This window comes from Oncorhynchus clarkii, chromosome 25, assembly GCF_045791955.1.
Source record: "Oncorhynchus clarkii lewisi isolate Uvic-CL-2024 chromosome 25, UVic_Ocla_1.0, whole genome shotgun sequence".
NCBI lineage: Eukaryota > Metazoa > Chordata > Actinopteri > Salmoniformes > Salmonidae > Oncorhynchus > Oncorhynchus clarkii.
Window position 1 is genome coordinate 33,362,642 of NC_092171.1, and position 26,261 is coordinate 33,388,902.

Genomic DNA, 26,261 nt, shown 5'->3' on the forward strand with positions numbered 1-26,261 from the left:
CAAGCCATAAGACTCCTGAATATCTAATCAAATGGCTACCCAGACTATTTGCATTGCCCCCCACCCTTTTACTCCGCTTGCCATGTGTTATTATCTATGCATAGTCACTTTAATAACTCTACCTGCATGTACATATTACCTCAATTACCTCGACAAACCGGTGCCCTCGCACATTGCCTCTGTACCGGTACCTCCCTGTATATAGTCTCACTATTGTTATTTTACTGCTGCTCTTTAATTACTTGTTACTTTATTTCTTATTCTTATTCATATTTTTTTAACTGCATCGTTGGTTAGGGGCTCGTAAGTAAGCATTTCACTGTAAGGTGAAAGGTCATCTGATGTATACGGCGCATGTGGCTAATACAATTTCATTTGATCTGATTTGGATATGGGAAGGGAATGAGTGGAAAACTGCTTTTAACACGGCTAGTGGGCACTACGAGTACCTGGTGATTCCTTCCGGACTGACCAACGTTCCCACAGTGTTCCAGGCCCTGGTCAATTTTGTGCTCCGAGACATGTTGAACCGATTTGTGTTTTTTTCCCCTGTATGACCTCATCTATTTCCGGTCAGCTCAAGAGCACATCCTCCATGTCCGACAGGTCCTCTAGCGTCTCCTGGAGAAGCAGCTGTCCATGAAGGTCGGAGAAGTGTGAGTTCCATCGCACCACCATCTCGTTCCTAGGAATCGCTGCAGGGAGTGTTCAGATTGAACCTGACTAGTTGAGAGCGGTGGTGTTTTGGCCTCAACCCACGCCCAGAGTGCAACTGCAGCCTTTCCTGGGGTTTGCCAATTACTATCGTCGTTTCATCTGGGGTTACAGCACCCTTGCTTCCCCCTTCTCTGCACTCATCTCTCCCAAAGTGCCGTTCATATGGTCTCCTGCAGCTGACCGGGCATTCTCTGACCTCAAGCAGTGATTCCCTACAGCCGCCATCTTAATCCATCCGGACCCGTCCCGTCAGTTTGTGGTGGAGGTCAACACCTCGGACGTTTGAGTGGGGGCTGTCCTCTCCCAACGGTCTGCCAAGGATCAGAAGCTGCATCCCAGCACCTTCCTTTCCCATCGCCTTAACCCAGCCGAGAGGAACTACGACGTAGGAAATCGAGAATTTCTTGCTGTCAAGACGGCGTTGGAGGAGTGGAGGAACTGGTTAGAAGGGGCAGAACAGCCATTTTTGACATGGACGGACTATATGAACCTGGAATATCTCCGCACCGCCAATTGTCTCAACTCTGACGTGGCCCTGTAATTCACAAGCTTCCATTTCACTATTTCCTACCACCCGGGGTCCAAGAATGTGAAGCCTGACGCGCTCTCACGTCTGTACAGCCCCTTTTACTATACCCTCGGACCCCGATATCATTCTCTCTGCTTCCTGTCTAGCGGCTGCTATTTTCTGGGGAATCGAGAGTCTGATCCGCAAGGCACAGTGTTCCCAGCTAACCGGATGTTTGTCCCGGACTCTGCCCGTGCTCCTGTTCTGGAATGGGTACATTCCTTGAGACTCACCTGTCATCCTGGCTCCCGTCGGACCAAGGACCGACAACGGTTTTGGTGGCCCACCATGGTTCCTGATGTCTCTGCATTCATTGCCGCCTGTAGTGTGTGTGCCTAGAACAAGACTCTGCGGCAAGCTACGGCTGGCCTCCTTCAACCACTTCCTGTCCTTTACTGCACCTGGTCCCATATGTCCTTGGTCACGGGCCTCCCGCCGTCTGATGGCAACACCAGCATCCTTACGGTGGTGGACCGGTTTTCCATTTTATTCTCCTTCCAAAGTTGCCCTCAGCTAAGGAGACGGCCCAGCTCATGGTGCAGCACGTCTTCCGGAACCATGGACTGCCAGTCGACATGATCTCAGATCGCGGTCCCCAGTTCTCGTGCCAGTTCTGGAAGGCGTTCTGCACCCTTATTGGGTCATCGGCCAGCCTGTCCTCTGGTTTTCATACCCAGTCCAACGGCCAGTCGGAGAGAGCCAATCAGGACCTGGAGACGACTCTTCGCTGCCTCGTCTCCACTAATCCCACCACCTATCCCGCAAACTGTCCCCCCTATTTGATCAGCCCTTCCCCATCTTCAAGATCCTTAGCCCCTCTGCTGTTCGTCTTCCTTTGCCCCGTACCCTCAGTATACAGCCGACTTTTCATGTGTCCAGAATTAAACCTATATCTCACAGCCCTATGTCTCCTGTTTCCTACTTTTCCCGGTTCTGACTATTCTGCCTGCCCTGACCCCGAGCCTGCCTGCCATCCTGTACCTGCCTGACTCTGATCTAATTACGAACCTCTGCCTGACCTGACCCCGAGCCTGCCTGCCATCCTGTACCTGCCTGGCTCGAACCTAATTACAAACCTCTGCCTGCCCTGACCCCGAGCCTGCCTGCCGTCCTGTACCTGCCTGACTCAGACCTGATCACGAACCCCTGCCTGTCCTCAACCTGCCCTTTGCCTGCCCCATGTTTACAATAAATCATCTGAGAACTGTACTATCTCCCTCCTGTGGCTGCATCTGGGTCATATCCTGAGTCATGGAAGTAAGGGCTATTTGACCAAGAAGGAGAGTGATGTAGTGCTGCATCAGATGACCTGGCCACAATCACCCGACATCAACCCAATTGAGATTGTTTGGGATGAGTTGGACCGCAGAGTGAAGGCAGCATACAGTATGTGAGAACTCCTTCAAGTCTGTTGGAAAAGCATTCCAGGTGACTGACTACCTCATGAAGCTGGTTGAGACAATGCTAAGCTGTCATCAAGGCAAAGGGTGGCTACTTTGAAGAGTCTAAAATCTAAAATATATTTTGATGTGTTTAACACTTTTTTGATTACTACATGATTCCATATGTGTTATTTCATAGTTTTGATGTCTTCACTATTTTTCTACAACATAGAAAATAGTAAACATAAAGAAAAACCCTTGAATGAGTAGGTGTGCCCAAACTTTTGACAGGTACTGTATGTAGTAGCAGACACTCTAATCCAGAGCAATTTACTGTGTGTGTCCCTAATGGCATCATGTTCTCTATATAATCCCGTGCACTACATTTGACACACAACTATTATACTCCACCACCAGGCTGAACTGGTACTTGGTCAAATAGACCTGAATGCAAAGTTAACAACATTGTAGACATACTGTACATTTGTACAAAAGACTTCTGTGGACAAAATAGTTTTTAAACAACCGCTGATACGTACTTGCAGAGCAATCAATCACGCTGTGGAATACATTAAGAGGAATTCACAAAAGCTAGAGTGGGATGATGAAGAACATCTCTCTCTCTCTCTCTCTCTCTCTCTCTCGTCATCTGTGCCAAATATCCACATAGAACTGTCTCTGTCTCTCAGATGCTCGCCACCTCTTTCATCCTTCGTGAGTGAGTCACACTTACCTTAATATACATAGTAAGCACAGACCCATATATACTGAACAAAAATATAAATGCAACATGTAAAGTGTTGGTCCCATGTTTCATGAGCTGAAATAAAAGATCCCAGAAATATTCCATATGCACAAATATCATCCCTGTTTGTGAGCATTTATCCTTTGCCAAGATAATTCATCCACCTGACAGGCAAAACAAGAAGTTGATTAAACAGCATGACACTTACATAGGTGCACCTTGTGCTGGGGACAATAAAAGGCCACTCTAAAATGTGCAGTTGTGTCACACAACACAATACCACAGATGTCTCAAGTTTTGAGGGAGCGTTCAATTGTCATGCTGACTGCAAGAATGTCCAGAGCTGTTGCCAGAGAAATTAATGTTAATTTCTCTACCATAAGCCACCTCCACCGTCGTTTTAGAGAATTTGGCAGTACGTCCAACTGGCCTCACAAACGCAGACCACGTGTAACCACGCCAGCCCAAGACCTCCACATCCAACTTCTTCATCTGAGACCAGCCACCCAGGCAGCTGATGGGACTGAGGAATATTTATATCTGTAATAAAGCCCTTTTGTGGAGAAAAACTCATTCTGATTGGCTGGGTCTGGCTCCCCAGTGGGTGTGCCTATGCCCTCCCAGGCCCACCCATGGCTGTGCCCCTGCCCAGTCATGTGAAATCCATAGATTAGGACATAAGAAATTAATTTCAATTGGTTGATTTCTGTAACTCAGTAAAATTATTGAAATTGTTGCATGTTGCATTTATATATTTTTTCAGTATAGATCAGTCTCATATAGGCCAGTGCCGCAGTCAAAAGTCCATCCTAAATATTAGCCATTAGTACCAAATGTCCATGTAAACACCAACTGCAGCCTCTCTTGTCCTTGAGGAGTGTGTTAAACACATTCATTTGATGAACATAGGGTGCATCCCAAATGGCACCCTATTTCCTAGATAGTGCACAACAATTGACCAGGGCCAATACTGCCAATACAGTAGACCCTACGCTCCTAAACAGTAGATCCTACGCTCCTAAAAAGTAGACCCTACGCTCTTAAACATTAGACCCTACGCTCCTAAACAGTAGACCCTACGCTCCTAAACAGTAGACCCTACGCTCCTAAACAAGAGACCCTACGCTCCTAAACAGTAGACCCTACGCTCCTAAACATTAAACCCTACGCTCCTAAACAAGAGACCCTACGCTCCTAAACAGACCCTACGCTCCTAAACAAGAGACCCTACGCTCCTAAACAGTAGACCCTACGCTCCTAAACAGACCCTACGCTCCTATACAGTAGACCCTACGCTCCTAAACATTAGACCCTACGCTCCTAAACAGACCCTACGCTCCTAAACAGTAGACCCTACGCTCCTAAACAGTAGACACTACGCTCCTATACAGTAGACCCTACGCTCCTAAACAGTAGACCCTACGCTCCTATACAGTAGACCCTACGCTCCTAAACATTAGACCCTACGCTCCTATACAGTAGACCCTACGCTCCTAAACAGTATGAACACCAGTAGATTATGTTGAATAGGATATAGGAGCCAGGGAATAACATCCTGGAGTACTTGTCGATGGTGTGTGTATTCTGGATAATATTGAGGGCCCTGATGCCTTTCTTCTTGGTTGTCGTTGACTCGCTGCTGGCAGACAGGTGGACCACTGTATGTTCTCCAGGAGGCTGCTTCTCAGTCATCATGTCGCGGGGCATATCCATGTCCTCCTCGGGCCCCATAGTTCCTGAGGTGTAGCCGGCCAGGCTGTTAGTGTCCGCCTCGCTGTAGGTCCCGTCTAATAGCATGGTCCTGGTCTGGGACATGCCACAGGTGCAGGGCAGCGACTGCAGGTCAGGAGAGAAGGTGAGAAAGACAGAGGTTGTGCCAGGGAAAATGGAACTAAACTAACTTGAGGTGCAAGCCTGTAATTTGAACTTTTGAATTCATGTCAATGAGAGATTTGATCAAAAATGAATGTGTTGGCATACGTTAGATTTGGCCATAGAAGAGACAAGGAAGTATAACGTGTCAGAAGTGTCTGTTAATCCAACCAAACTGCATGAAATGAAGAGCAAACTGTATTAAGAGATATTGCGATTTTGTCTTGGAAAAAGGTTTTAGACACACAGTACTGTGGTAGCAATTTATTACCTGTGACCTGGCCCTTTCCCTCATCTCGTCTCTCATCTTGCGTTCCCTGCGGTCCTGTGCAGTGGACAGGTAGTTGACAGCAGCGTACTCCAGGACAGACAGGAAGACAAACACGAAGCTGACCCACAGGTAGATGTCCACTGCTTTGATGTAGGATACTCTGGGCATGGAGGCGTTGACTCCAGTGATGATGGTGGACATGGTGAGCACTGTAGTGATACCTGCAGGGAACAGGAGAAGGAAATAACAAGAGTTCAAGACTGCTCTCTTCTGTATTATTTACCAAGAAGACAGTCAGACCCTGTCGAAGAATCAAACTATCTTTAAATATGTTTACGTTCATCGTCCACCAGCACTTTAAAAAGGTCTGACAGAGATGGCTTTATTGTTCCAACCTCTGAAATACACTGTAATAACTGAAAAACTACAGAAAGCCTGACATCTGGCAATGAGGGGATTAAGCAGCACTAGAAACAGCATTAACTGTACCACTTCTGAATATTGATCTTCCATAGTAGCGCTAGCATCTTACCCAGGGAGACACGAGCTGGGACGGCCCTGCGGTCGATCCAGAAGGACACCCAAGACAGCATAACCATGAGGGTAGCCGGGAAGTAGGTCTGAAGCAGGAAGAAGAAGATGTGTCTCCGCAGGGTGAAGTTGATGTACAGACGGTTGTACCAGCCTGTACATGAGGAGGAACACAATGGGTAGGTATGGATCAATAATAATATCACTGGTAGGTTTGAAAAATGCTGGTAGCTTTCCAAAAATTCCAAGGTTTTTCAGAAATTTTGGTTGAAGGATTCCAGGTTTTCTGCTTATTCCAACCAAGGACTTCTGGAAAACAAGATAATTTTTGCAAAGTTACCAGATTTTTTCTGGGAATGTGTGATTCTCACATGGTTATGGTGATTATTACCAGTACTGCTGTAGAAGGCCAGCCGAGATGTGGTGTGGAACTTCTGGATGAGGAACTGAGACAAGGAGATACGGTCATCCGTACTCAAGGACTCATCCCCACTCTTCCAGTACAGCATCAGGTCCTCATCCGTATATGCATCTGGGGGGCACAACCAACTTTAGAGATACAAGTGGTGCCTGTGTGGGCCAGTGGTAACAACCCCGGCAGGAAACGCACATGTACTGTATAAACCAATGGTCCTGAGTTCAATCCCTGTCTTTCTGACATCCCCCACTGGTTGAATCAATGATGTTTTCAATGAAATTGACATCTGTGGGTCTCTACTCTTTGCCTGTCTACTCATCTAATTATTCAAAGCTTAAAAACATTTAGATATTCTCAATAATACTGTTCTGTTTGTGTATACTGTAGATGAAAAAAATACTAAATAGTATGCCCTGACATATTTTCTAAAGGTCAATGAAGATTTTCAATGAAACTCTGAAAGTTAGCCTACTCACAGCTCTCTAGCTCCAGGGAGCAGGACTGGGTGTCTAAAGGGAAGCGGCTGAAGTCCATGTTACAGGCTGCTGTCACTGTCACCCTGTACAGTAAGGACAACACAGATCCATGACAACTTTACGATTCCTCCATGAGCCTTATACAACACATAACATTACGTTCTTGTAGATATTATAGGCTCTTTTTGCCTTCTGAAATAAATAAATAGCATCAAAGAACTTGGAAAATCTCATTTTTTGGAGTGCGGTAAAACACTCAAAACAGGGCCACTGTCATGAATAACAAATGAGCATGTTCTCAAGCCATTAAAACACAATTTGTGCATCTATTGTCTGGTGAATGACTTTGAGCAGCATAAAAGACCAAACTATCTGGCATTAAACAACAACTTAGTAGTACCTTCACATTTTGGCCTAGTTTTCAAAAGCAGATAAAAAAATAAATAAAAAAACATCACCAGCCAGAAGCACATTTCTAATTTTAACTAACAACAGGAGCAAAATGCAAATGTATCTTCTTGTCTAGGTGTCAACATACCTACATCCTGCACAGGAGCATGTTATGTTTAGTATAAAAAGTTAGGATACTATTAATATTCCAAACTGAATACATTTAAAATTCTTAAGTCAACAGCTAAGTACATCATTCCAAGTATTGACAATATGAGCAGTCAATCACTTTGGAGCAGCGTGTGTAGGTTTTTGTTTCAGCCCAGCACTAGCACCAGTCAATTTAGAAAGTTAATTGAAATCTGAATTGATCCCAACCCTGCATGACAAAGAATGACCTGCACAATGTCCCCAGTAAGGTTGCAAAAATGCCTAGATTTTCCAGAAATCCTGGTTGAAGGATTCTGGATTTCCTGCTACCTCTGATTCAGGGAATCTTCCAACCAGGATTTCTTGAAAACAAGGGAATTTTGGAAAAGTGACTGGAATTTTGCAACCCTAGTCCCCAAAGCATCCCAGCTCCACCTCAGGCTGTAGAGGACGTGTCCGTCGGGAAAGACCCTGAGCATGATGTTGACTGTGGTGGTGTCATGGATGAAGGATCTCTTGGAGTGGACGAAGAACACATCGGGCACCCAGATCTTCTTGACCAGACGCCCGTCAAATGTCATGCTCTTATTGGTGGAGCTGGTGAAGGACAGACGCTCGTCCTTCCAATAGTGTCTCAGGTACAGGGTCATGGTGAAGTCCTATTGGAGGAGAGGAGACGAAAGGAAGGGTTTAATGTCTAACTAACGTGTGGATGACCGGAAAATGGAAACAGGACAGTAACTACACCCAGTGAATCATCATACTCTAGGATAGTAACTATGTACAGTGAATCATCATACTCTAGGATAGTAACTACACCCAGTGAATCATCATACTCTAGCATAGTAACTATACCCAGTGAATCATCATACTCTAGGATAGTAACTACACCCAGTGAATCATCATACTCTAGCATAGTAACTATACCCAGTGAATCATCATACTCTAAGATAGTAACTACACCCAGTGAATCATCATACTCTAGGATAGTAACTACACCCAGTGAATCATCATGCTCTAGCATAGTAACTACGCCCAGTGAATCATCATACTCTAGGATAGTAACTATGTCCAGTGAATCATCATACTCAAGCATAGTAAAACTATGCTACTGAGGACATTTGGGGTTGAGTTATCCAATGAGTGAATTATACCCAGAAAATAAAGCTATGACTTTGCAAAAAGTACTATATTATATAAATGCAAGTCTTAAACCCAGCTGTCAGAGCTTATAGAACTTTGGGTTCAAATCCTGTTGGGGCTGAAATTAAGTGTAGGCTGAAAGTCAACGGACAGAGCAGATAAGTTCAGATCAGTGTCTTTGATTTCTCTGCAACCTTTCACACCTCTGTGGTTGAGCTCTACTACAAAGAAACTGAAACCTACTCCTTCTCCTACTCCTTCTCCACTTACGCCTCCTCCTCCTCTGCCTCTTCCTCCTCTGCCTATTCCTCCTCCTTCTCCACTTACGCCTCCTCCTCCTCTGCCTCTTCCTCCTCCTCCTCTGCCTCCTCCTCCTCTGCCTCTTCCTCCTCCTTCTCCACTTACGCCTCCTCCTCCTCTGCCTCTTCCTCCTCCTCCTCTGCCTCTTCCTCCTCCTCCTCTGCCTCTTCCTCCTCCTTCTCCACTTACGCCTCCTCCTCCTCAGCCTCTTCCTCCTCCTCCTCTGCCTCTTCCTCCTCCTCCTCTGCCTCTTCCTCCTCCTTCTCCACTTACGCCTCCTCCTCTGCCTCTTCCTCCTCCTCCTCTGCCTCTTCCTCCTCCTCCTCCACTTACGCCTCCTCCTCAGCCTACTCCTCCTCCCCTCCTACTACCCCTCCTCCTCCTCCTCCTCCTCCTCCACTTACGCCTCCTCCTCTGCCTCCTCCTCTCCATTTCCATCCACTCCTACAACCCTCCTACTTCTAGTCCTCCTGCCCTTACGCCTCCTCCTCCACTTACGCCTTCTCCTCCTCCTCTGACTCCTCCTCCCCACCTCTACCCACTTCTACTACCCCTCCTCTTCCACTTACGCCTCCTCCTCCCCTGCCTCCTTTTACTCCTCCTCCCATTACGCCTTCTCCTCCTCCACTTACACCTCTTCCTCCACACCTCCACCCCCTCCTACTACCCCTCCTCCTCCTCTTCCTCTCACCCCCTCTTTCAGCCCACTCTCATTATATAATAATAGCAACAGTTGGGAGTACCCATCATTATGATGCCCATCTGCATGGTCAATAACAACTATCAATATGTTACAGTCTGTTAGATCTCAAGGGATTTAGCTAGCACAAAAATACTCCAACAAACCGTGTCAATTTGGATACAGGAAATAATAACTTAAATGTTAATGATGTGGTGATTTTACTCTCACAAAATTTCCACAATGCGGAGTTGAAGATGTTGCGTCATAACTTCAGAGTACAGAAATTGGATAGCTTCAACCTACCATGTCTACTTCTGAGATGCTATCCAGGCTCTCCACCTGTACGTCCACTCCGACTGGGATAGCAGGGCCTGGGAAACAAAAAGAAAGAAACCACAGAAAAAATGATTTGAACAAACTACAGCATATTAATATACAACATACAGAAACACGTATGAAGACTATGGGACAAAAAGTGTTGGTTTTAACAATGAACAAGCATTTTGATCCACTTCCAATGTTCTCCAAGTTGCTATATTTCCTCTTCTCTTTAGTTAGCTCCTCAAGTCATGCACCTTGGTTTTGGAGCGAGGCAGCGTCTGTGTTCATTTTGCTTTAAACAAACTAAAGTATGCCAGTATCAGGTGGCTCATAGACTGCGACACCTAGTTACAGCTTCTGTACCGTATTTAAAGTATCAGGTGGCTCATAGACTGCGACACCTAGTTACAGCGGATGTACCGTATTTCCTTACAGGCAAATAAGTCAATGATTCAGCTTTGAACTTTACAGCGAAATTGTTGCTCGGCAATGACTCACTCGTCAAAACCTGACTCAAGTCTAGTACTGTAGACTTAAAGGGAGCGGAAACGATAGGGTTTAGAACCAATTCAGCAGTTCGGGGGCAGAAGAGCAAAGAATCAAGCCCACATTACGCAACTGTACTCTGACAACAAAAACTAGGCCAAGTTCTGGAAAAGGTTCTGTCTTCTCTGCCTTTCCATGTAATAACTGGACTTGCAGTATCCCTGTTACACCCACAGGGGCCACCAGTAAGTACATTTTAAATCTGTGTAATTCAAAGGAGGACCATACGAGACCCACAGGGCCATATTCAATATTCATCCATGTTGCACTTCCACCTAAGACTTACCCCACACCAGCTTGTCGTCAGTGTTTAATGATAATGTGATCTCTAGTATTATGGTGCTTCTATCAGGAGTGTGACACTAAAGACTTGCGGCAAGCAGAACACTTTGTAAGTAAGTGTTAAAGTTCACAGTTAGCCATTGTTATGTAAATACAATCTGAAAAATATCAGTGGCTCTAAATCAGAGCAGGTCCGTTGGAGCCGTGGCCCAGTGAGACATGGGGTGCTGGCCCGCATAGATGGAAGCAGAAAAGTCTGAGCCTTTTGGGTAGAACAATGGGGTAAAATCTCAGATGGAAACTCGGCACAAGCGTCTCAGAGTAGGAGTGGTGATCTAGGATCAGTTTTGTTTTTTATATATATATTTAAAAAAATGAATGGACTGGGGGGTGCTAATCCTAGATCAGCACACCTACTCTGAGACGCTTGAGAAATACGAGCCCAGGGTGAAGAACATAGGTTACAGCACACAGTTGAATGACATCTGGACTCACTTCTCTGACCCGATGCAACACGTTACGTTTCAGACAACCTACGACCTCCTGAAAATGAGTATAATATTAATCAGACCACTTCACATTGCCAGTCTGGTGCAGTATGTATAACACGTACTGTCACGCAGCAGCAAATACTGTCCTGCATACCTCTATGTCATACACTTTATGTATCAATACAGTCTGTAATCTGATGAGATTAGAGGAGACGATAAATGCCAGATTAGAGTCAGTGCCTTCCAAAGCCATTGAGACAGCAGCAGAGGAGGGGTCTTTATGGCACTTTGGGATTACTAAAATGATAAAGGAATTATCACTGTCTGCATCTGAAATAGCATCATATTCCATTTATAGTGTTTTGACCACAGCCATTGGAATAGGTTGACATTTGGGATCTAAACATACACTGTCTGTGAGAGGCAGAGGGGTACAAGCCCTAAATATTATCTGGATAGAATAGCATCTACTGATGTATGGAGACAGATTCACTGCAGCGAAGACATGATTACAGAAAATATAAATTACAGCTGACATTTCAGAAGAGGTTGTAAATGTGGATTTGCCTGCCAGCTGCTTTTAGATTTTATGTGGTTCAAAATCACTTAATGAGGAACGTATTCCAAGTTCTTAATGAGGAACGTATTCCAAGTTCTTAATGAGGAACGTATTCCAAGTGTTTTGCTTCTGAATCCGTCTTCTTCATCAATCAGAGTATATGGGCTGAGAACGAGCATCCCAAATGGCACCCTATTCCCTTTATAGTGCACTACTTTTGACCAGGACTCTGGTGTGCCTCTCTTTCCCCTAATAAGATGCATGGTTATTAGCTTGTCTGTGGAAGCAATTATAGAACAAACCAGCTTTGCCACTACATGCGATATGATGTACATGATGCAACTTCCTATTTGTGTTTGCATCACTGGGTAAAATAAAGGCTTTCGTTAATTGGGATAACTAGCACAGACAATACTGTAACTAACCTAAGTGCTACATCCTCACTCTAAATGACATCTATTAACATCATGTGGACACATAACTATAGCCAGAGGAACGATCTAGAACTGGAGTTGCATGGTTGTTTCACTCTGCCATAGATAGTACTGTATATTACGCAGCAACACATCCTACAACCTGTTGGTTATTTGTTTCAATGTATGTACATATCTCTCCTGGGGAATCTGTGATCGGGTTAGATCCACATTCATATGACTCTGTGTTGGGTGAACCATGCTGGTACAATGTATGTACATATCTCTCCTGGGGAATCTGTGATCGGGTTAGATCCACATTCATATGACTCTGTGTTGGGTAAACCATGCTGGTACAATGTATGTACATATCTCTCCTGGGGAATCTGTGATCGGGTTAGATCCACATTCATATGACTCTGTGTTGGGTAAACCATGCTGGTACAATGTATGTACATATCTCTCCTGGGGAATCTGTGATCGGGTTAGATCCACATTCATATGACTCTGTGTTGGGTGAACCATGCTGGTACAATGTTGGAATAAACACCCCCACTCCCCACTGGGCAAACCTTTTCATTTCCCTATGGTTTTTAACTCAGTGTGTGTGTGCGTGTGTGTATATCAGGCTTATGGATATCAGATAAGCCCCCCCCCCCACACACACACACAGTTAGCCAATCTGCATCCTTTCACTCTGACCTTGGTTCGATTTGCCCTAAATTTGTCCCAGTTCTGACATTTGGACTAAAAGAGACCCAGGAGATCAATAGTTTCTGACTGTTTCTGCATAGTAGTCATCAATACAATGTTCTCTTTTTACAACTTGAGATAAATACATTAACAGCATGGTGATGGCTGGTACATTGAATATCTATTTCAAAACAAACATGTTGATTTAGAGTTACAGTATGAAAAAAATAATGATAATATCGATACCATGACTTGACTGGGATGTGTGGGATTTCAAAATGTCAAAAGTTAAAAAGGATTTCAACACTCCATTTCATTTTTGTTTAGAGTTACATTATAATAAAACTCTATAGACAAATGTATTTCTTTTATTCATCTTTATGCATTACTTTACTATAAATAATAATTGCAAAAAGGGGTAATTTTAAGGAGAGTGTTACCATTCCCCTTTAAGTATGTATGGAGCCTTAGTTGAAATAGCAAAAGCACTCCTTTGGTAGTGAAAGTTAAAAACATTTACTGTGTTGGTGACATCTCAACTCATTGAACTAAGTGGCGACTGTAATAGTGCAGCAGTCTAGACACTCTTATCAGGAGTATTACACTGTTTACACCAGGGCTCTACATTGTGTACAGACAGAAGTTGTCTGGAGTCAATTTGCATTAAAGGATGATATGAATGATTTAATAGTAGGCCTATGAATTAATGAAAAACTCATAATATTGACACTCCAACTCCACATCAGAAACGTGGCAGCATATTGCACATAAAATGTCTTTAAAGGACATCAACTGAGGGTAAAAAGACCTCCTGGAGTGACTAAATAAAAAATGCACTGATGCAAACCCCATGCACTTCTGTCCAAGGACCTCATGTTGCCATCTTTTAGTGCTTTGTGGAACAAAGTTTGGGTGAAATAGGCCTACAGACATGGGGTCTCACTTGAAAAAAAGAAAACATTTGCAAACTGGTAATGTCTTGAGGCTACATCACATACAGTACTCTATTCCTAAGCAGTGCACTATGTAGAAAATAAGATGCCATTTGGAATTCAGAAAAAGTCTCAATTTAAATATATTTATCACCCCAACAATGTTGTTCAGTAAGACGATGTTACTACTAGTGTTATGTATGTTACAGTAATACTTATACTCATTACTGTCTGTACTGTATGTCTTAGTACAACTCAGTACTAACTGTATTGTAAATCTTAGTACTTCTCATTACTGTCTGTACTGTAAATCTCAGTACTTCTCATTACTGTCTGTACTATAAATCTCAGTACTACTCAGTACTTTTAACTGTGTCCTTTAAACTGAGCTAGGCTTGCAGCCCATTTCGTCTGTTTGTTGGGAAAGAGAGTTATGGATGGTAAACAGCTGTCGGCAGAAGTCCCTGGTGCATCATGTGCTAATCCACGCGGTCAGCAGGAGAAACCCTTGCCATCTTAATCTGGTCATGGTCGTTAGCATTTCCGGCAAGAGCTGGATTTACGAATGGGCACGAAGTGCATGTGCCCCGGGGCTCCGACCTAAATATATATATATATATGATTTTTTTGGTTGAGGGCCATCTGTAAGTCTCAATTCTAGACATGGCAAAATGTGCAGAATTGCAGGAAATTAGCTTTGAATCTGCTAAATGTTCTCTTAGCCTCATAACAAAATGTGTAGAATGGGATGATAAACTGCACATTTTTCCCTCTGCCCCAAATCCAGCCATGTTTCCGGCTAGGCTAAGCTAAACTAAGGCTAGCAGCTAGCTACAGCGGGCAATACCAATCTAGATGTTATGGGTAGGCTAGGCTAAGGCGTCAGCATGCTTCAGTTCGGCTGGTGCTCGCATACTTCCTTAAAAGACATTTGCTTGAAGAATTAGAAAAACGTGGCAATAGTACAGTTTGTCCATCTTGAGACACCATAGACAGAATAGTCTGAATGAATCTAAAATAACTCAAGGAGATCTTAGTCGCTCAATTTGACATCTAACTAAGAGGTTTAGCAGGTGGTGTATGGGTTAATAAAAAATAAATACTAATAATAACAATAATGTCTGGTGCAGTATTTCTCAATGAAATACTGAAAACAAAAAAAAGAATCCCTACTGTTGATCAATCACCGACGAAGAGGCGTAGACTTCGGCTACAGACTTCAGCTACTGACTTTGGCTTGCCTTGAGAAAAAAATGTGTGTGCTCGAACAGTCCCCCCCCCAAAAAACTTACCGAAGTATAAAATGAACAAAAATGTCACAAAATGTAATCATAATATATGCACAAACTCTTCTGAACTATTTCAGCTGGGAAGCATGCGAACGCCTTAAGGCTATAGCAGCCACTGCAGAGCTATTTTACTGGACAGTTTTATCTCAATCTCTTCCTTCAAAGACTCATGGACACTCTTACTGACAGTTGTGGCTGCTTTGCATGATGTATTGTTGTCTGTACCTTCTTGCCCTTTGTGCTGTTGTCTGTGCCCAACAATGTTTGCACCATGTTTTGTACTGCTACCGTGTTGTGCTGCAACCATATTGTGCTGCTGCCATGTTGTGTTGCTACCATGTTATTGTCATGTTGTGTCTCTACCGTCATGTGTTGCTGCCATGCTATGTTGTTGTCTTAGGAATCTCAGGAGTTGAAGTCATAAACAGCGCTGTGACTCAAGCATTGCTAAGAGCTGCTGGCAAACACAGTGACGTTTGAATGAATGTTTACGATCCTGCTGCTGCCTAACACCGCTCAGTCAGACTGCTCTATCAAATATAAAAACATAGACTTAATTATAATATAATTATTAATTATAATTATAATAATATTGATTGTTTTTTATAAGGTACAGTGCCTTGCGAAAGTATTCGGCCCCCTTGAACTTTGCGACCTTTTGCCACATTTCAGGCTTCAAACATAAAGATATAAAACTGTATTTTTTTGTGAAGAATCAACAACAAGTTGGACACAATCATGAAGTGGAACGACATTTATTGGATATTTCAAACTTTTTTAACAAATCAAAAACTGAAAAATTGGGCGTGCAAAATTATTCAGCCCCCTTAAGTTAATACTTTGTAGCGCCACCTTTTGCTGCGATTACAGCTGTAAGTTGCTTGGGGTATGTCTCTATCAGTTTTGCACATCGAGAGACTGACATTTTTTCCCATTCCTCCTTGCAAAACAGCTCGAGCTCAGTGAGGTTGGATGGAGAGCATTTGTGAACAGCAGTTTTCAGTTCTTTCCACAGATTCTCGATTGGATTCAGGTCTGGACTTTGACTTGGCCATTCTAACACCTGGATATGTTTATTTTTGAACCATTCCATTGTAGATTTTGCTTTATGTTTTGGATCATTGTCTTGTTGAAAGACAAATCTCCGTCCCAGTCTCAGGTCTTTTGCAGACTCCATCAGGTTTTCTTCCAGAATGGTCCTGTATTTTGCTCCATCCATCTTCCCATCAATTTTAACCATCTTCCCTGTCCCTGCTGAAGAAAAGCAGGCCCAAACCATGATGCTGCCATCACCATGTTTGACAGTGGGGATGGTGTGTTCAGCTGTGTTGCTTTTACGCCAAACATAACGTTTTGCATTGTTGCCAAAAAGTTCAATTTTGGTTTCATCTGACCAGAGCACCTTCTTCCACATGTTTGGTGTGTCTCCCAGGTGGCTTGTGGCAAACTTTAACCAACACTTTTTATGGATATCTTTAAGAAATGGCTTTCTTCTTGCCACTCTTCCATAAAGGCCAGATTTGTGCAATATACGACTGATTGTTGTCCTATGGACAGAGTCTCCCACCTCAGCTGTAGATCTCTGCAGTTCATCCAGAGTGATCATGGGCCTCTTGGCTGCATCTCTGATCAGTCTTCTCCTTGTATGAGCTGAAAGTTTATAGGGACGGCCAGGTCTTGGTAGATTTGCAGTGGTCTGATACTCCTTCCATTTCAATATTATCGATTGCACAGTGCTCCTTGGGATGTTTAAAGCTTGGGAAATCTTTTTGTATCCAAATCCGGCTTTAAACTTCTTCACAACAGTATCTCGGACCTGCCTGGTGTGTTCCTTGTTCTTCATGATGCTCTCTGCGCTTTTGACGGACCTCTGAGACTATCACAGTGCAGGTGCATTTATACGGAGACTTGATTATTTATTTAGGTAATTTAGGTCAACATTGGATCATTCAGAGATCCTCACTGAACTTCTGGAGAGAGTTTGCTGCACTGAAAGTAAAGGGGCTGAATAATTTTGCACGCCCAATTTTTCAGTTTTTGATTTGTTAAAAAAGTTTGAAATATCCAATAAATGTCGTTCCACTTCATGATTGTGTCCCACTTGTTGTTGATCCTTCACAAAAAAATACAGTTTTATATATTTATGTTTGAAGCCTGAAATGTGGCAAAAGGTCGCAAAGTTCAAGGGGGCCGAATACTTTCGCAAGGCACTGTAAGTTTAATGCTAGCTAGCAACTTTCCTTGGCTCCTTGCTGCACTCGCGTAACAGGTGGTCAGCCTGCCACACATTTTCCTCGTGGAATGCAATGTAATCGGCGTCCAAAATGCTGATTACCGATTGTTATGAAAACTGGAAATCGGCCCTAATTAATCGGCCATGCCGGTCGACCTCTAACAGACAGACGGACAGACGGACGGACAGACACAAAAACACAAATACACACACACATAAAACAGTACACACATACACGGGAGAGCACGCCACTTTGGTGGTTCAGGATTATGTTAACGACCACTGCTGTTCATGACACTTCTGAGTTGGCAGATTCATGAATGTCACAGCAGAGCATAGCCATATTCCAGCCATAGAGAAGTAATGTCTCACAGTGGCAAAAGTGTTTACAATGTGTTGGCCTCTCCTCTTCTCTCCTCTCCCTTCCTCTCCACTCCCTTCCTCTCCTCTTCTCTCTCTTCCTCTCCTCTCCTCTCATCTCCTTCCTCTCCTCTCTCTCTCTTTTCCTCTCCTCTCCTCTCCTCTCCTCTCCTCTCCTCTCCTCTCCTCACCACTCCTCGGCTGTGAGAGGGAACTTCACTGTGTGATTTATTGTGGTGGTTAAAGAGTAGAGTGAACCTCACTGTTGACCTTGTGGACTGAGATAAATCCTTAATTCCACTAAACCAGCACATTTCTGAAAAGCATGCATACTGTGGCTTCACTTAACATCCAGTACCCATTATCATGTGAATGGTGCACAGTGCTCTCTCTCTACATCTCCATGCATCACATGATCCCAGACTACTCCCCTTTTCATGGATAAGCAAGATTAATGCATTAATGCACTATTTTACCCAGGATTAATAGCAATGAATCCATCCTACCAATGCACTAGATTAGACCTTTTCACTTTTGTTGGATGAAACACCTGAAATGTCAAACTATATGACTATACAGTCTAAGGGTAGGAGGGCAACAGTTTCATAATGTAAGCCTAATAACTGTATGGGTCCCAAGACATGCACACATTAGCCTTAAACTTCCCACAGCCTTTTAAAATGCAAGGAGAGGGGCTAAAATAAGCCAAGCATGTACAGGGAAAATCTCCTTTACTGGGCCATTTGCATGCAGAAAGTTACAAACCACTAGATCCTCTGTACTAGTCCTGTGTAACTCCACAGGCGTGTTTCTCTTCAAGGAGAAGAGAGGAGAGGAGAGGAGAGGAGAGGAGAGGAGAGGAGGATACTGTTACTGTTTGAGCCTGGGTGAGTTTCCATGTATCCTTGTGTGTGTGTGTGTGTGTGTGTGTGTGTGTGTGTGTGTGTGTGTGTGTGTGTGTGTGTGTGTGTGTGTGTGTGTGTGTGTGTGTGTGTGTGTGTGTGACCCCCTGCTGATCGATGTGCCACACATTCGTTCCCCTGCAGTAATGATCCCTGTCACAGTCGAGGAGAGGAGACAAGCCCCTCTACACCCCCCAAAACAGAAACTTTCATCAGATCGGCTCCAAACAAGAAACAAGTTGAGAAGATAACATCAAAAGGAAAGAAGACTTGCGCATGCTCTTTCTTTCTGTCCTCTCTTTTCTCTCGTTTTCAAATGCAGCATCTCCAAACATCGTTAAAAAAGCTGTCTTTGTCACAAAGAAAACAATCCTAAAGTTTGGGGTGGTAGATTTCTCGGCTGCGACGAACGAAGCAAACTTTTATGTGCCTCAACACAAAGACTAGCCCTGAGCAACAGTCTCATCTGAACACATCCAATAATACAAGTCTACTGCTTAGATTTCAAAGACTCAAAGCACTAAGAAATACTCTCTAAATTCACTTACAGTTTGAGCAGGAAACCATGAAGCATCTCATGAACTGTTCTCAACACGCTACTGCACAAAGAACACGAGGAGTCAAGTTTGTAGGCTATAACAAGCTAAAGTTTACAGTATGTGCCAACTTAGTAGACAGCTTGAAAAATTCCTTTTCAGATGCTTTAGAGTGGGGTAGCTGGTTGTCAGAAATGTAATTATTCGGAGGTAACCGAAAAAGAGGCTTAAAACCATAGAATTAAAATAGAGTAGAATAGGATAGAATCAGTGCACCCGTTATGGCATCATTGACTTGAATGGGGATGTCCGCTCTACTTACTCTAAATCTATGCTTAAAACTCAGGTCCAAGACAGCAAATCTAATTGATTACGCAACTACTGTATAATTATATTTATGGCAAAGTATTTATAGGTTCCAGACAGTAAGAACTTTGTGCTTTGCTTTTCTAACAGGCAGGAGAAGTTGCAGGCCATTAGGATATTCTGAGTGAGTAACTTGGCATATACAGTTGAAGTCGGAAGTTTAAATACACTTAGGTTGGAGTCAATGAAACTCGTTTTTCAACCACTCAACAAATTTCTTGTTAAAAAACTATAGTTCTGGCAATTTGGTTAGGACATCTACTTTGTGCATGACACAAAATTATTCCAACAATTGTTTACAGACAGATTATTTCACTTATAATTCACTGTATCACAATTCCAATGGGTCAGAAGTTTACATACAAGAAGTTGACTGTGCTTTTAAACAGTTTAGAAAATTCCAGTTAATTATGTCATGACTTTAGAAGCTTCTGATAGGCTAATTGACATCATTTGAGTCAGTTGGAGGTGTACTTGTGGATGTATTTCAAGGCCTACCTTCAAACTCAGTGCCTCTTTACTTGACATCATGGGAAAATCAAAATAAATCAGCCAAGATCTCAGAAAAAAAATTGTAGACCTACACAAGTCTGGTTCATCCTTGGGCGTTTCCAAATGCCTGAAGGTACCACGTTTATCTGTACAAACAATAGTACGCAAGTATAAACACCATTGGACCACGCAGCCGTCATACCGCTCAGGAAGGAGACGCGTTCTGTCTCCTAGAGATTAACGTACTTTGGTGCGAAAAGTGCAAATCAATCTCAGAACAACAGCAATGGACCTTGTGAAGATGCTGGAGGGAACAAGTACAAAAGTATCTATATTCACAGTAAAACAAGTCCTATATCGACATAACCTGAAAGGACGCTCAGCAAGGAAGAAGCCACTGCTCCAAAACCGCCATTAAAAAGCCAGACAATGGTTTGCAACTGCACATGGAGACAAAGATCATACTTTTTTGGAGAAATGTCCTCTGGTCTGATGAGACAAAAATAGAACTGTTTAGCCATAATGACCATTGTTATGTTTGGAGGAAAAAGGGGGAGGCTTGCAAGCTGAAAAACACTATCCCAACCGTGAAGCATAGGGGTGGCAGCATCATGTTCACAAAATAGAGGGCTTCATGAGAAGGGAAATTACGTGGATATATTGAAGCAACATCTCAAGACATCAGTCAGGAAGTTTAAGCTTGGTCACAAATGGGTCTTCCAAATGGACAATGACCCCAAGCATACTTCCAAAGTCGTGGAAAAATGGCTTAAGGACAACAAAGTCAAGGTATTGGAGTGATCATCACAAAGGCCTGACCTCAATCCTATAGAACATTTGTGGGCAGAACTGAAAAAGCGTGTGCGAGCAAGGAGGCATACAAACCTGCCTCGGTTACACCAGCTCTGTCAGGACGAATGGGCCAAAATTCACCCAACTTATTGTGGAAAGCTTCTGGAAGGCTACCCGAAATGTTTGACCCAAGTTAATCAATTTAATGGCAATGCTACCAAATACTAATTGAGTGTATGTAAACTTCTGACCCACTGGGAATGTGATGAAAGAAATAAAAGCTGAAATAAATTATTCTCTCTACTATTATTCTGACATTTCACATTCTTAAAATAAAGTGGTGATCCTAACTGACCTAAGACAGGGAATTTTTACTAGGATTAAATGTATTTGGCTAAGGTGTATGTAAACTTCCGACTTCAACTATATACCGACTTTATACTATATACCGACTTCTGTATACTTCCGGCCCGTCCTTGGACACTGTGCTATCTAACCTCCAAACAAGCTTTAATGCCATACAACACTCCTTCCGTGGCCTCCAACTGCTCTTAAACGCTAGTAAAACCAAATGCATGCTTTTCAACCGTTCGCTGCCTGCACCCGCACGCCCGACTAGCATCACCACCCTGGATGGTTCCGACCTAGAATATGTGGACATCTATAAGTACCTAGGTGTCTGGCTAGACTGTAAACTCTCCTTCCAGACTCATATCAAACATCTCCAATCTAAAATCAAATCTAGAGTCGGCTTTCTATTCCACAACAAAGCCTCCTTCACTCACGCCGCCAAACTTACCCTAGTAAAACTGACTATCCTACCGATCCTCGACTTCGGCGATGTCATCTACAAAATAGCTTCCAACACTCTACTCAGCAAACTGGATGCAGTTTATCACAGTGCCATATGTTTTGTTACTAAAGCACCTTATACCACCCACCACTGCGACCTGTATGCTCTAGTCGGCTGGCCCTCGCTACATATTTGTCGCCAGACCCACTGGCTCCAGGTCATCTACAAGTCCATGCTAGGTAAAGCTCCGCCTTATCTCAGTTCACTGGTTACGATGGCAACACCCACCCGTAGCACGCGCTCCAGCAGGTGTATCTCACTGATCATCCCTAAAGCCAACACCTCATTTGGCCGCCTTTCGTTCCAGTTCTCTGCTGCCTGTGACTGGAACGAATTGCAAAAATCGCTGAAGTTGGAGACTTTTATCTCCCTCACCAATTTCAAACATCTGCTATCTGAGCAGCTAACCGATCGCTGCAGCTGTACATAGTCTATCGGTAAATAGCCCACCCAATTTTACCTACCTCATCCCCATACTGTTTTTATTTATTTACTTTTCTGCTCTTTTGCACACCAATATCTCTACCTGTACATGACCATCTGATCATTTATCACTCCAGTGTTAATCTGCAAAATTGTTATTATTCGCCTCCCTCCTCATGCCTTTTGCACACAATGTATATAGACTCGCTTTTTTTCTACTGTGTTATGGACTTTTTTATTGTTTACTCCATGTGTAACTCTGTGTTGTCTGTTCACACTGCTATGCTTTATCTTGGCCAGGTCGCAGTTGCAAATGAGAACTTGTTCTCAACTAGCCTACCTGGTTAAATAAAGGTGAAATAAAATTTTAAAAATAAAAAAATATACAAGGCGATTAGAAATACCAGACGGGCTCATTTTTCTAACTTGATCACTAATAATCAGAATAATTTGACAATTGTCTTCTTGACCATTGATGGCCTGATAAATCCTAACCCCACAAACCTATGTGAACTTTCCTCCACATCTAAATGTGATGAGTTTGCAGCATATTTCAGAGATAAGTAACCAACAATAGGCTGGGTGTCAGTCAAGCAAGACAAACACAGATGCCAAACATTTCTCTGTCCTTGTACTCTTGGATTTAAGGTGATGCATTCGACACGGTTGACCATGATGTCCTTCTTGACAGACTGGAGAGGTGGGTTGCACTCTCCGGTCGAGTTCTAAATTGGTTTAGGATCTATTTAACCAATCTAGTTTTTAAAATCAACCCACGATTGTGCACCCCAATACATGTCAGACATGCTTTTAAGTTACGTACCCAGTAGGTCCCTCAGGTCCTCTGGCCTTTTAACTCTCCCAAAGCCTCGGACCAAGAGGCATGGAGAGGCAGCCTTTAGTTACTATACCCCCAGCCTCTGGAGTAGCCTTCCAAGAGATCCTGAGCGGGGCAAAACGGTGGATAATTGTTTTTATAAAATCTTGAAACACCGTTTTAGCTTTGCTTTTCCTTAGTGTGCTTTTTAATCGTTCAGTTTTTATTGTTATTCTTTCGTTTTTTATCCTCTTATGTTTGTTTTGTGGTAAATATTTCATGTTTTTAATTAGTTTTTTCCCCTGCAAAGATAATTTTGTTGCATTCCATGTCTGAAATGTGCTGTATAAATAAAGTTTTATTTTATGTAATTGGAGGATAAGAATTGAGCACATTCTCTCCCTTTACTGAAGGTGTGTAACTGACCTGTCATGCTGGACAGTACTCTGAATGAACTAACAGCTAAACCATTGAAATCAGTAACTAAGTGAAGTGAACTAGCACTATGGAAATGGCATACGTGGCATTACCATTTCACATTCAGCAGATGTTATTATCCAGAGTGACTTAGAGTGAGTGCATTCAACTAAGGTAAGTAAATACTATGAATGGGAAATCTAACAGCAGTTCCTGCATGTTGTGTTTTACATGACATCTTACATACAAATGGGGTCCCCCAAAACCATCCAATAAGAGCATATCTGGTCTCTTCGGCCAGTGTGTGTGTATGCATGTGCGTGCGCGTGTGTGTGATCCCTACCTCCAAATGCCGGCCTCATGGTGAAATCATGATCATCTACTTTCAGAAGCTGCTCTGTCTTCAGCTTGCGATTCTTGGTCACATCTGGAGGTTTCTTTGTCAAGGAACTGGGAGATGACAAAACAAGACAACACCATATTAATGAATGATGAGTTGATAACTGGTGGAATGATTTACACAAAGGACATTCTAAATGAGCGTTATTGCGAAAGCCATTAGGAATCTGAATGTGTCTGTGTCCTAAACGGGACCCTTTTCCCTAGTGTACTACTTATGAGCATAATGCAATAGGGCTCTGGTCGTGCACAAAAGTAGTGCACTATATAGGGAATAGGGTGCTATTTGGGAAGCCTTTGACTCCATTAAATGCACTGGTTACAAATGTGCCTATTCTTGTAAAGGGCTCCCTTGCCAAAGAGACCTTGGTCTCTATGGGAACAATAGAACTACAATAGAACTGCCTAAATAAAGGTTAAATAAAAAAATGTAATATCAAGCACAATCAAAGCTAAATGGGAAATGTTGCTTTTCAATGATAACCAGGGCCAACTCTAGCTTTTTGGGGCCCTAAGTGAGACATTTTAGTTCCCCCCCGTATTGATGGTGGAGAGAACATGTTTTATTTTAGAGTTAATTTCCTACAATTCTACACATTTTGCTATCGGGTGTAGAGAAAATGTTCCAGTTTTAAAGCAAGTTTTCTGAAGTTCTACACATTTCGCCATGGGGCGGAGAGAAAATGTGGCAATTTTATGACATATTTCATGAAACTCATTTTGGGGTGGAGATAAGTTTTTCAAATGAATTTTAAAGCAAATTTCCTGCTATTCTACACGTTTGGCCATTACTGTTTTCATGTGGTACTGGAAGCTCATAGTTCCCAGTGGGAAATTGCACTTGAACGACCCTCCAAATGGGAAACTCTGAGAAAATGATGTTCCTGGAGTAGCTAAGCTGTGATGTTTAACTACCGATCTTTCACTTTTTCAATCAAAAGATGATTACAAATAATTTTTACACAATTAGAACTTGTCAATATGGAGAATGTAGTTAGTTTGACCATATGTCAATGTAAGCAAGCTAGCTAACGTTATTATTAGCAATGTGAGCTAGCTTATCAAGCTTCCCAGTGCTTATGTCCTTTATGCCTGGAGCTGGCCCTGATGATAACAGTAACATGTTATCTGCAGCCCGCTCCCATCTTTGACAGATAGACAAAACGTGCCTGAGAGACGTGGTCGTGCTTTGATCGTACTGGAGCCACTGGCAGCCAGCTGCTAACCTGTCATTGATGAGTAGGAACAACAAGTACCTACCTATAGGTTCTACCCTGGCTGTCTAGTGTAAAACTTGAAACGACCACCTTCTGTCTGGGTCATGATGCATTTGTACTGCTTTCTGTCACTCTTTAACCTCATCCTCAGGCTCAATTGCTACCAGATAGAGCTCTTTCTCATATATCCCTTATAATGACTGTAGTTATTTAATATTTTTTCCATGTCCAATTCTGTCTGCAGTGCAGAATGAATGATTAGGCTATATTAACACTGCATTTTGATTGTCTGCGTGGATCATCACAATCACTATGTTTATAATCATCATCTTCGTCGCAATGATCATCAACATCTTATTTTTCTACTTCATCATCATCAACGTTAATCATGATGTCCCAATCTACTGCACCAAGAAAGAGTGATATCAAGTTTAGTGAAATTAAACCTTTGATGAAAAATAATATTGTGTACCCCTCAGATGACCAGACACATCATAGCAATGAACCATGTTGACAGACAGACATGGAACAGATCTTGAACCATTGCGCACCAAAAACCCACACCTGGGTGATCAATATTCGGGTACCACTTACGGGCCATGCTTTGTGGTCTCTGGTCCATGCTTTGCCGTCTCCACGGTTTCCGTCCATCTCCGTACTCGGTGTCCAAGCCTACGGCATTCCCCGGTAACAACCAAACAGAAGAGTAAAAACAGCGGTTTAGTCAGATAAGGCATCGTGCCACGGGCAAGCATAAAATTCCACAAGTGAGTCCAAAAGCCCGTTCAGTCCATGACTTGTCCTACAGGTATACGGCTTTGAATACCAACGCATCTTCTCGCTCACGGACAACCAAGCGTTCTGACAGGCATTGCAAAAGGGTTTGATGATGTGTAGGTTGTGTATAAATACGACTGCTTGGGAATCTATACTCCGAAAGATTTCCTCCGATTGTCATTGGTTAGCAACTGCACAGTTGTTTCGATGCGCGCAGCAGTCGGTCGCAACCACACTGTTGGTCATTGTAGCAGACGCAGACTCACAGCAAGCACACATGCAGGCATGGAGCACCGCGTCTACACTACTGGCATGTTAAACATGCTTGATGAAACCATGTATGAGTATGTAGTGTAACCTCAAAATAACACCAAAGTAGCCTAGAGCACAGAGGAGGCGCAGAGATTGTCCTACGACTAATCCAGCCTGGTCTCATAAACTAGATGTAACATAGTAAATCTAATTCCGGGATAGACAAATTAGTATGCTATCAAGTCAAATGTATT

At 43.0% G+C, this 26,261-nt stretch overlaps 1 protein-coding gene across 1 annotated transcript; it reads right to left on the minus strand.

Annotated features, from left to right (window-relative positions):
• Positions 1-4,897: 4,897 nt before the first annotated feature.
• LOC139383518 (gamma-aminobutyric acid receptor subunit rho-2-like) lies at positions 4,898-25,754 on the minus strand. The gene is made up of 9 exons (XM_071128083.1): positions 25,573-25,754; positions 23,706-23,812; positions 9,949-10,016; positions 7,956-8,179; positions 6,981-7,063; positions 6,478-6,618; positions 6,088-6,240; positions 5,556-5,776; positions 4,898-5,248 (listed from the first exon to the last, which is right to left on the minus strand). The coding sequence occupies exons 1-9, from the start codon at positions 25,731-25,733 to the stop codon at positions 4,898-4,900; spliced, it is 1,509 nt and encodes a 502-aa protein (XP_070984184.1). The 5' UTR covers positions 25,734-25,754.
• Positions 25,755-26,261: the final 507 nt, after the last annotated feature.

Excerpts from the sequence above, each read along its gene's own strand:
- LOC139383518 (XM_071128083.1), bottom strand. The coding sequence starts at position 25,733 with ATGCTTGCCCGTGGCACGATGCCTTATCTGACTAAACCGCTGTTTTTA. Across the intron at positions 23,813-25,572 it reads GAGACCACAAAGCATGGCCC|TTCCTTGACAAAGAAACCTC; the intron begins GTAAGTGGTACC and ends GTCATCTCCCAG. Across the intron at positions 7,064-7,955 it reads CACGTCCTCTACAGCCTGAG|GGTGACAGTGACAGCAGCCT; the intron begins GTGGAGCTGGGA and ends CTTACTGTACAG.